The sequence below is a fragment of the Salvelinus sp. IW2-2015 genome, linkage group LG20 (assembly GCF_002910315.2).
Source record: "Salvelinus sp. IW2-2015 linkage group LG20, ASM291031v2, whole genome shotgun sequence".
NCBI lineage: Eukaryota > Metazoa > Chordata > Actinopteri > Salmoniformes > Salmonidae > Salvelinus > Salvelinus sp. IW2-2015.
This window is the reverse complement of record NC_036860.1, coordinates 31,309,632-31,321,701: the sequence shown is the minus strand read 5'-3', so window position 1 is coordinate 31,321,701 and position 12,070 is coordinate 31,309,632. Positions and strand designations below refer to the sequence as shown.

Here is a 12,070-nt window from a genome sequence, read left to right as displayed (position 1 = left end):
TTTTAATTCGGCTCTATACTCCAGCATTTTGGATATGAGATACAATGGCTACAGTACAAAATGTCACCTTTTATTTGAGGGTATTTTCTTACATATTTGTTTTACTGTAGAAATTAAAGCATTTTATGTATATAGTCCCCATTTGAAGGTGTCATACTGTAAGTATATTACATTTAGTCAAAGGTTTATTATTTGGCCGAAATATTCCTATCATGCAATGATGGGAGCATGATCTTTGTTGAGTCTGTAACTTTCTCACTCATCATTAGTTATTCATGATTATCTGTAATCATTGTAGCATTCACATTAATGTAGAAGTGTTCAGAAACATATTCTATTCTTATTTACAATAAAATTGACTCCAAAATCACCCAATGCATTATTTACTATACATTTCTACTGGACACAACATAATCCGAAACAACCAAAACCAAATGCAAATGCTTCCAACAAGTTTGTAAAGTCACAAGCTTGATTTAGTCATTGCATGCTAGGAATATGTAACCAAATACTAAACTTTGGACTACATTTAATGCACTTTCTTCAAATACTTATGACACCTTCAAATGCGGGGGACGAGATACATAAAGTGCATTCATTTCTAAACTGTAAAACAGATATATATGAAAATACCCTCAAATAAAAGGTGACATTCTGTACTGTCACCTCATATAAAACATTTGATCTGAAATCCAAAATGCTGGAATATAGAGACAAATTAAACTTTTTAACTTCACTGTCCAAATATATAAGTAGGGGAGTGTATTTGATACATATTTCTCTATGCTTTATATCATAAAAGAAACTGTTGCTACCCTAAAGAGACACGGAGGAAAAGCCAAGAAGATGAAGGACTGTGGAACACCATCACCAGACAGGCTGAATATAGGCAACAGTGATGCACTCTCATGAAAGCCTTATATTCCACATAGGAATTACGATTATGCAAGTAAGTATTCTGTCATCTTATATACATTTTCATAGCCATGGTTTTGAAACTATTTTATTCAATTTGAAAATAACAACAGCATTGCACTCAAACATAGTGAATGGACAACTGTACCTGAAATGAAGTACAGGATCTAAGGTTAATAAATGTAATCAGCTTTTGCACCTCGATGTTTCAAGTAAAAAGTGCCATTAACCTCAAGCAGCTGAATATGCAGGTCGGCTCGTTTATGTTTTTCATGTATGTTGCATACCGCATGCGTTTCATGTAGAGTACCAGTCAAAAGTTTGGACACACCTACTCATTCAAGGGTTTTTCCTTATGTTTTACTATTTTCTACATTGTGGAATAATAGTGAAGACATCATAACTATGAAATAGCACACATGGAATCATGTACAGTAGTAACCAAAAAAGTGTTAATAAATAAAAATATTTTGAATATTTTTGATTCTTCAAAGTAGCCACCCTTTGCCTTGATGACACGTTTGCACACTCTTGGCATTCTCTCAACCAGCCTCATGAGGAATGTTTTTCCAACAGTCTTGAAGGAGTTCCCACATATGCTGAGCACTTGTTGGCTGCTTTCCCTTCGCTCTGCGGTCCAAGTCATCCCAAACCATCTCAATTGGGTTGAGGTCAGGTCATCTGATGGTCAAATAGCCCTTACGCAGCCTGGAGGTGTGTTTTGGGTCATTGTCCTGTTGAAAAACAAATGTTAGTCCCACTAAGCACAAACCAGATGGGATGGCGTATCACTGCAGAATGCTGTGGTAGCCATGCTGGTTAAGTGTGCATTGAATTCTAAATAAATCACAGACAGTGTCACCAGCAAGCACCCCGACACCATCACACCTCCTCAGTGCTTCACGGTGGGAACCACACATGCAGAGATCATCCGTTCACCTAAACTGTGTCTCATAAAGACACGGCGGTTGTAACCAAAAACTCAAATTTGGATTTAGACTAAAGGACAGATTTCCACCGGTCTAATGTCCATTGCTTGTGTTTCTTGGCCCAAATAAGTATCTTCTTCTTATTGGTGTCGTTTAGTAGTGGTTTCTTCTAAGCAATTTGACCACGAAGGCCTGATTCTCGCAGTCTTCTCTGAACAGTTGATGTTGAGATGTGTCTGTTAGTTGAACTCTGTGAAGCATTTATTTGGGCTGCAATCTGAGGTGCAGTTAACTCTAATGAACGTATCCTCTGCAGCAGAGGTAACTCTGGGTCTTCCTTTCCTGTGGCGGTCCTCATGAGAGAGCCAGTTTCAACATAGCGCTTGATGGTTTTTGCGATTGCACTTGAAGAAACTTGAAGAAACTTTTCGCCATTAACTGACCTTCATGTCTTAAAGTAATGATGGACTGTCGTTTCTCTTTGCTTATTTGAGCTGTTCTTGCCATAATATGGACTTGGTCTTTTACCAAATAGGGCTTCCTTCTGGATACCACCCCTACCTTGTCACAACACAACTGATTGGTTCAAACGCATTAAGAAGGAAAGAAATTCCACAAATTAACTTTTAACAAGGCATACTTGTTAATTGAAAGGCATTCCAGGTGACTACCTCATGAAGCTAGTTGAGAGAATGCAAAGTGTGTGCAAAGCTGTCATCAAGGCAAAGGGTGGCTACTTTGAAGAATCTCAAATATAAAATATATTTTGATTTGTTTAACATTTTTTGATTACTACATGATTCCATTTGTGTTATTTCATAGTTTTGATGTCTTCGTTATTATTCTACAATGTAGAAAATAGTACAAATAAAGTAAAAACCTTGAATGAGTAGGTGTGTCCAAACTTTTGACTGGTACTGTAGATTCATACTAAATATGCTGTGTGAATTTAGCCTATGTCATTAAGGACAAATGTACAACAAATGATGATACACACACACACAGAGACACAAACACACACACGTGCACTCATATTCTGCAACGGTCTAAAGTACTTAAGTAAAAATACTTTAAAGTACTACTTAAGTAGTGTGTTGGAGTACCTGTACTTTACTATTTATTTTTTGGAGTGTGACCCTGGCTATCCATAAAAAAATGTTTTTTAATTGTGCTGTCTGGTTTGCTTAATATAAGGAATTTGAAATAATTTATACTTTTACTTTTGATACTTAACTATATTTAAAACCAAATACTTTTAAACTTTTACTCAAGTAGTATTTTCCTGGGTGACTTTCACTTTTACTTGAGCCCTTTTATTTTAAGGTATCTTTACTTTTACTCAAGTATGACAAGAAAGAAGACTTTTAGGAGTGATGCCTACAGCAGCACTCCTACATATATGAGCCTGGGCATTTCCCAGCCGTGCCTCCCTGCTTATAGAGGCCTTCTATATCAGCAGAAAAAGAAGGGCATCCAGAGAAAGGAGCGCATAGCAGCACCTGCCGCCATGCCCGCCAGTAGCCCCAGTGCCACCTGTTCTCCTATGCCATCGTATGGGTCTCTCTGGATCAGTATGTGGTGGGTACCTGAGAGAGATGGAGGGTGAGACAGGAGGCTGAATATATGGTGTACTACTGTATACAGGAGCATAGGTGAATATATGAGTGTGTTTTATCAGAATTTTCAGATTTGATATAACCAGGATAGTTCTCAACAACTGATTTCAGGGAGTCTTGGAAAGGATTGCTAGATTCACACTGTTTACTTGCTGACATCAGTCATATTCACTAGGCACCAAACGGAAGAAAACGGACTGAAACGGGGAGGGACTACCTGAACTTGTGATAAGCAATTTTTTGTTTTTTATTGCAAAAAGTTTTGCTACGGTGTGCAGTAATGAATATGACCCAGAGCTCGGGTGTGTTGTCTGTACCTGATCCAGGAGCCAGGTAGATGGTGTTGTGGCCGTCCATTGGGACGGACGGGTAGGAGTCGTTATATGGGTCATACACAAACTGGAAAGGATAAGAAGATAAGATAAGGCTAGGGATAAAACAAGAATGTCCTCTGAGCATCCCAATAAGCATTGATCATATACTGTATGATATGGGTATATGGATATGGGATATATTGATACAGTACTCAGTGGTGCACGTTGTAGAAATATACTGGGTTACTTACTGGGTTTCGTCTCACCTCTAGAATTGTCAATTTCCACGCTCTGTAAAAACAGAATGGGAAAATGAGAAAGAAAGGGAGAATTAGAGAGTGAGAGAGAAATAATGTGTACTGTAAAACCGAGGGAGTGTGTTTGTGTGTTTGTGTGTGTGTGTTTGTGTGTGCGTGCATGCATGCGTGTGCGCGTGCGTGTGTGTGTGCGTGCGCGTGTGAGGGAAAGAGAAAGGGTATAGACTCACAGTGCCTCGTCCTCACTGTTGGCACACAGGATCACTGTGGTACTGTCTCCAAGCTGCACCACCACCAGGTTTTCCCTGGGGTGGTTCTCTGGGGGAGAGAGACCTGCACAACAACAGAGACAGCTAGGGTTACACACACATACACACATTTACACACACATTATTAGGGTGTCCATATTTGGACAGCCTCAGTATAAACTGGTGTTGTGTCAGTCTAATATGGACACCGTACATTTCAATGCTTTATTTGGGTCCACAGCAAAGGCACAATCTTTTGTAGGTCAATAAAGATATTTGGACTCCACGTTCTTTCTGTAATAAAGAATACAGCACGTCTCAAGAAACTCTGGTCAAAAGTAGTGCGCAATAAGCCCAGGGAATAGGTTGCCATTTCGGACGCATCCATTGTCTGTTGAACACCCCAATCTTTCCATACACTCCCTCCTCACCTGCACACTCCAGGCCAGACTTGACGCTCACACAGCTGGTCTTGAGGCCCACTCGGTGCTCAAATTCTCGCCTACTGTCCGTCTTGTAGAAGGCCAGGGTTCCATCGATCCACAGGTCACACCAATTCAGCTTCCAGTGTTTTAGGATAGAGGCTGACGGAAGTAAGTAAGAGATGGCGGTAAGGAAGAGATGGAAGAGGAAGAGATAAGGAAGAGATGGAGGGAGGAAAGGAGAGAGGGAGGGGGGAGATGGAGTGTGAAGTGGAGTAGAGTTGGGGTTAGTTTATGATGTCTAGTTTTCCAATCGGTCAGGTCGACTTTGACAACTGTGTATACTTTTATTTAGTTTATCCACATACTGAAATGCTCCAGCTATTTCATTTATTCACATTAACTGAAATGCACCGTCAGCCAGATTCTGTCTCAATTCAGCACATACCCATTTTAGTCAATGATTCTGTAGTGGGTAGACCTACAGCCATTTGAAGTGTTTTTTATTTATATGGGTGAAGCTCTAAATCCGTTGTTGTTTTTCTCCGGTGGTTCAATCCCCAGTGGTTGGCTTGTGGCCTGTCTGTGTGAGTCACTGATTCGCTAACGCTCATTAGATTATGGCCAGGCTGTACAAGTAGAGTGAGGATTGGAATTTCATAACAATCGTAACATTCACCTTCTAGAATGATTCTGATCTTATTTTAAAATCCAAATCAATCGATCTTGATGGCATCAACAGTCTTAAGAACATGGGAGAACAGTTTTTGGAGCGAGTGGCATGGACTGCGGATGGGATAAAAGATTTCTACAGACCTCACATGCCACTTAACCTGTCTTTCAAAGTGTATTATATAGTGCTGATATCACTCTTATACTAGTGCCCCACACAACTTCTTATGCTTTGTTTAGCCGTTGAGGTCTACACTTGGTAAAGATAGTACCTGTAATGGCTAAGGCTGTATCCAAGACCAAAACATGTAGACACTAGGTTAGACTACAACATGACATTATTCGAGAGACATTGAAGCTACAGTACTCACTCTGTCTCCAGAGCCAGCCTGACTTCAGTAGAGCCATGGGTACGGTCAGTGAGCTGTCCACAACACAATTCCTCACCCCAAATAATATGTTTGTGACAGGAGTGTTTGTTCTGTGTATGTTGAGAGTTTGTTCTTGGTTGAGGAGCTGTCTGCAGAGAGACAGAGGGACGTACGGTGCCTTTATTTTGCTTCTGGCCCACACGTCTAATCTGAGAGCGAGAGGCGGAGACGGGGGCTGAACTAGATAATTTGGGATTAGGGGGCCTGGATTGGCCACACCTTTTCTCCTGACTCATCTACTTCTTCCCTCTCGGACTGGAATGTTCTCACTTCCTGTCTCCTCCACCTCCTCTTCTTACTCTGCTTTGCCTCTATTTATATTTTATGTATCATCTCATCTGCCTTTAGGAACTAGGGTTATTAGACTACTGCATATGTTGATAGTGTGTAGTGAAAAAGGCATACCACACTAACACACCTTAATCCCTGCATGAATTAGATAACTGTTTGTAACGGCGTTCCTCTTCCTCTTCATCCGAAGAGGAGGAGCAGGGATTGAACCAAAATGCAGCTTCGTGATATGACATGATATTTATTGAACAAGACAAAAACGAACTATACTTGAATAACTAACAAAAATAACAAACGACGTAGACGAACCTGAACATAAGAACTTACATGACACGAAGAACGCATGAAACAGGAACAGACTACATAAACCGAACAAACAAACAAACCGAAACAGTCCCGTGTGGCGCAACGTACATAGACACAGGAGACAACCACCCACAAACAAACAATGTGACACCACCTACCTTAATATGATTCTCAATCAGAGGAGATGAAAACCACCTGCCTCTAATTGAGAACCATATCAGGTACCCATTAAACCAACATAGAAACACAACACATAGACTGCCCACCCAAACTCACGTCCTGACCAACTAACACATACAAAACTAACAGAAAACAGGTCAGGAACGTGACACTGTTACAGTTTCTTTGGGTCACTGGTGAGAACTTTTTTTTTGACCAGACCACTGGGCTAAAGTTTGACCAGCCCATCTGGCATTTTCTCAAACTGCCCTATGGCCAGTCCGTTTCTGCTTCCTGTTTAAGCTCAGATGCACTTGTGACCCGAGTATTCTTGAGTCACTGTTGTAATATCATTATGAAAGCTGTTAAAGTATTTTCACAAGCAGAAATGTGGGTCTGCTGAGAAAGAAGTCATGATGCCAATTATATGACGTGAACCCAGTGGAAATGCTAAGGCGTATCAGATTGATTCAGTAGGGAATCACCTTGGCTCTATTTTAAACCTTACTAGAAGACTGTCTATTCCCTCCAAGTGAGCCAATCCCATGGAGGTATAATGATGACCTCATTTCTGTTGCCTGTATCATGGACACTGCCTCAGGTCAGTGCATTATATAGAGGGTTTGAGTTTGAGATGGTTAGAATGATCTGGATACAGACAATTAGAAATTGCAAAACAATATCAATAACTGTATTTACAGAAGTACGAAACAATATCAATAACTGTATTTATAGAAGTATACATACATTAGGTATTTATAGATGCATTATTACTAATCATACTGTAATATTTCACAACGAATGCCTTTATAACATAGTCCATCCCTGCCATGGTGGAACTGGGAATTTTGGGAAGTTGAAGCTCATTTACTGCAGGGAATATTCTGGAAGTTGAAGCTCATTTATTACATTCCTACACTATTTAAAAACTCTAAAATGCTATTTGGAGAACAGCAAAAACAAGCACATATCAAATCAAATTGCTTACTTACAAGCCCTTTAACCAACAATGCAATTTTAAGAAAAATATGTGTTAGGTAGAAAATAGATAAGTAAGAAATAAAAATAGAAGAGCAGCAGTAAAATAACAGTAGCAAGGCTATATACAGGGGTCACCAGTACATAGTCAATGTGCGAGGGCACAGGTTAGTCGAGGTAATTGAGGTAATATGTACATGAGGTAGAACTAAAGTGACTATGCATAGATAATATCCAAGGAGAAGCAGCAGCGTAAAAGAGGGTGTAGGGGGGTTGTTCAGGAGTCTTATGGCTTGGGGGTAGAAGCTGTTAAGAAGCCTTTTGGACCTAGACTTGGCGCTCCGGTAATGCTTGCAGTGCGGTAGCAGAGAGAACAGTCTACAGTTGAAGTCGGAAGTTTACATACACCTTAGCCAAATACATTTCAACTCAGTCTTGTAATCCTAATAAAAATTCCCTGCCTTAGGTCAGTTAGGATCACACTTTGTATTAAGAATGTGAAATGTCAGAAAAATAGTAGAGAGAATGATTCATTTCAGCTTTTATTTCATTCATCACATTCCCAGTGGGTCAGAAGTTTACATACACACGATTAGTATTTGGTAGCATTGCCTTTAAATTGTTAAACTTGGGTCAAACGTTTCGGGTAGCCTTCCACAAGCTTCCCACAATAAATTGGGTGAATTTTGGCCCATTCCTCCTGACTGAGCTGGTGTAACTGAGGCCTCCTTGCTTGCACACCCTTTTTCAGTTCTGCTCACAAATTTTCTATGGGATTGACGTCAGGGTTTTGTGATGGCCACTCCAATACCTTGACTTTGTTGTCCTTAAGCCATTTTGCCACAACGTTGTAAGTATGATTGGGGTAATTGTCCATTTGGAAGACCCATTTGTGTACAAGCTTTAACTTCCTGACTGATGTCTTGAGATGTTGCTTCAATATATCCACATCATTTTCCTACCCCATGATGCCATCTATTTTGTGAAGTGCACCAGTCCCTCCTGCAGCAAAGCACCCCTACACATGATGCTGCCACCCCCGTGCTTCACGGTTGGGATGGTATTCTTCGGCTTGCGAGCATCCCCCTTTTTCCTCCAAACATAACGATGGTCATTATGGCCAAACAGTTCTATTTTTGTTTCATCAGACCAGAGGACATTTCTCCAAAAAGTACAATCTTTGTCCCCATGTTCAGTTGCAAACCGTAGTCTGGCTTTGTTATGGCGGTTTTGGAGCAGTGGCTTCTTCCTTGCTGAGCGGCTTTTCAGGTTATGTCGATATAGGACTCGTTTTACTGTGGATATAGATACTTCTCTACCCGTTTCCTCCAGCATCTTCACAAGGTCCTTTGCTGTTGTTCTTGGATTGATTTGCACTTTTCGCACCAAAGTACGTTTATCTCTAGGAAATATAACGCGTATCCTTCCTGAGCGGTATGACGGCTGCGTGGTCCCATGGTGTTTATACTTGCGTACTATTGTTTGTACAAATGAACGTGGTACCTTCAGGCGTTTTGAAATTGCTCCCAAGGATGAACCAGACTTGTGGAGGTCTACAATTTTTTTTCTGAGGTCTTGGCTGATTTCTTTTGATTTTCCTATGATGTCAAGCAAAGAGGCACTGAGTTTGAAGGTAGGCCTTGAAATACATCCACAGCTACACCTCCAATTGACTCAAATGATGTCAATTAGCCTATCAGAAGCTTCTAAAGCCATGACATAATTTTTAGGAATTTTCCAAGCTGTTTAAAGGCACAGTCAACTTAGTGTATGTAAACTTGTGACCCACTGGAATTGTGATACAGTGAATGTACACTCACCACGCTGCGCTTTGGTCCAGTTCTTTTGACGGCCGTGACACTGTAAACAATTGTTGGAAAAATGACTTGTGTCATGCACAAAGTAGATGTCCTAACTGACTTGCCAAAACTATAGTTTGTTAACAAGAAATTTGTGGAGTGGTTTAAAAACAAGTTTTAATGACTCCAACCTAAGTGTATGTACACTTCCGACTTCAACTGTAAGTTGACAATTTTCAGGGCCTTCCTCTGACACCGGCTAGTATAGAGGTCCTGGATGGCAGGCAGCTTGGCCCCAGTGATGTACTGGTCCGTATGCACTACCCTCTGTAGTGCCTTGCGGTTGGAGGCTGAGCAGTTGCCGTACCGGCAGTGATGCAACCAGTCAAGATGCTCTCGATGGTGCAGCTGTAGAACTTTTTGAGGATCTGAGTACCAATGCCAAATCTTATCAGTCTCCTGAGGGGGAATAGGCTTTGTCATGCCCTCTTCATGACTTTCTTGGTGTTTTGGGATCATGATAGTTTGTTGGTGATGTGGGCACCAAGGAACTTGAAGCTCTCTACCTGCTCCACTACAGCCCCGTCAATGAGAATGGGGGCGTGCTCAGTCCTCCTTTTCCTGTAGTCCACAATCATCTCATTTGTCTTGATCATGTTGAGGGAGAGGTTGTTAACCTGGCACCACACGGCCAGGTCTCTGACCTCCTCCCTTTAGGCTATCTCATTGTTGTCGGTGATCAGGCCTACCACTGTTGTGTCATCGGCAAACTTAATGATGATGTTGGAGTGGTGCCTGGCCTGCAGTCATGTAGTCAATGAATAGTCAATGAATGTAGTCTGTAGTCTGTAGTCAATGAATAGCATTTTCACGATGGTATTCATTTTGTCCAGGTGGGAAAGGGCAGTGTGGAGTGCATTAGAGATAGCATCATCTATGGATCTGATCTGTTGTATGCAATTTTGAATGGGTCAAGGGTTTCCGGGATACTGGTGTTGATGTGAGCCATGACCAGCCTTTCAAAGCACTTAATGGCTACAGACATGAGTGCTACAGGTCGGTTGTCATTTAGGCAGGTTACCTTAGTGTTCTTGGGCACAGGGACTATGCTGGTCTGCTTGAAACATGTTGCCATTACAGACTCAGTCAGGAACAGGTTGAAAATGTCAGTGAAGACACTTGCCAGTTGGTCAGCGCATGCTCGGAGTACACGTCCTGGTAATCCGTCTGGCCCTGCGGCCTTGTGAATGTTGACCTGCTTAAAGGTCTTACTCACATCGGCTACGGAGAGCGTGATCACACAGTCGTTCGGAACAGCTGATGCTCTCATGCATGCTTCAGTGTTGCTTGCCTCAAAGCGAGCATATAAGTAATTTAGCTTGTCTGGTAGGCTCGTATCACTGGACAGCTCACGGCTGTGCTTCCCTTTGTAGTCTGTAATAGTTTGCAAGCCCTGCAACATCCGACGAGCGATGGAGCCAGTGTAGTACGATTCAATAGCTTTGTGCGGATGTTGCCTCTAATCCATGGCTTCTGCTTGGGGTATGTACGAACTGTCACTGTACAGACGATGTCATTGATGCACTTATTGTTACGGTGGTGTAAGGGAGGCGAAGTCAGGTGCAGGAGAGCAGAGTAGAGTAAACAGGCGCACTTTTATTCCGTTCAACAATAGCTACAAAAAATGACATAAGTGCCCAAAAACACGGAACATAAACTATAAAAGTATTGCGCATGAACATACACCATTAACAATTAACAATTACACACAAAGACATGATGGGGAACTGTCACGAGCGTCGTCTTGAAAATGACCGGACCAAGGTGCAGTGTGGTCAGCGTACATTTTTTCTTAATTTTTTTAATGTCGCCAACAAAACAATAAACAACAAAAACGAACGTGAAGCTCCGTAAGGCTATACATGCATACACGAAGACAACAACCCACAAATGAGAAAAGGAAAAAAGGCTGCCGAAGTATGATTCCCAATCAGAGACAACGATAGACAGCTGTCCCTGATTGAGAATCATACCGGCCAAAAACAAAGAACCAGAAAGCATAGACTTTCCCACCCGAGTCACACCCTGACCAAACAAACATAGAGAATAAAAGGATCTCTACGGTCAGGACGTGACAGTACCCCCCCCAAAGGTGCGGACTCCGGCCGCAAACCTGACACTATAGGGGAGGGTCCGGGTGAGCATCTATCTTGGTGGCGGCTCCGGTGCGGGACGCAGACCCCGCTCCACCTCTGGCTCCCCCCACTTTGGTGGCGCCTCTGTTGCGGGGACCCTCGTCGCCAATCCCGGACTGGGGACCCTCTCCGCAGGCCCCGGACTGGGAACCCTCGCCGCAGGCCCCGGACTGGGGACCCTTGCCGCAGGCCCCGGACTGGGGACCCTCGCTGCAGGCCCCGGACTGGGAACCCTCTCCGCAGGCTCCGTACAGGAGACCGTCGCTGGAGGCTCCGGACCGGAGACCGTCGCTGCAGGCTCCGGACTGGAGACTGTCGCTGCAGGCTCCGGACTCACCAGGCTGGGGAGACCTACTGGAGGCTTGGTTCTGGGAGCAGGCACAGGACTCACCAGGCTGGGGAGACATACTGGAGGCCTGGTCCATGGAGCAGGCACAGGTCGAACCGGGCTGTGGGGGAGCACTGGAGATCTGGTGCTTAAAGCTGGCACCACTCGTCCTGGCTGAATGCCCACTTTGGCCCGGCATGTGCAGAGCGC

The 12,070-nt window shown here is 42.8% G+C and overlaps 1 protein-coding gene across 1 annotated transcript; it reads right to left on the bottom strand.

The window, feature by feature from the left end:
• Window positions 1-987: 987 nt before the first annotated feature.
• Window positions 988-5,934, bottom strand: LOC111980908 (pleckstrin homology domain-containing family B member 1). Its single transcript, XM_024011963.2, has 6 exons — window positions 5,745-5,934; window positions 4,711-4,863; window positions 4,262-4,364; window positions 4,026-4,065; window positions 3,778-3,859; window positions 988-3,430 (listed from the first exon to the last, which is right to left on the bottom strand). Exons 1-6 carry the CDS (start codon window positions 5,779-5,781, stop codon window positions 3,297-3,299), a joined length of 549 nt encoding a protein of 182 aa, XP_023867731.1. The 5' UTR covers window positions 5,782-5,934; the 3' UTR covers window positions 988-3,296.
• Window positions 5,935-12,070: the final 6,136 nt, after the last annotated feature.

Bases quoted from the DNA above. Each gene is read 5' to 3' on its own strand.
- LOC111980908 (XM_024011963.2), bottom strand. From the start codon at position 5,781: ATGGCTCTACTGAAGTCAGGCTGGCTCTGGAGACAGA. The intron at 4,864-5,744 runs GTGAGTACTGTA...TACTTCCGTCAG, and splicing joins AGGCTGGCTCTGGAGACAGA to CCTCTATCCTAAAACACTGG. The intron at 3,431-3,777 runs GTACAGACAACA...CATCTCTCTCAG, and splicing joins CTACCTGGCTCCTGGATCAG to GTACCCACCACATACTGATC.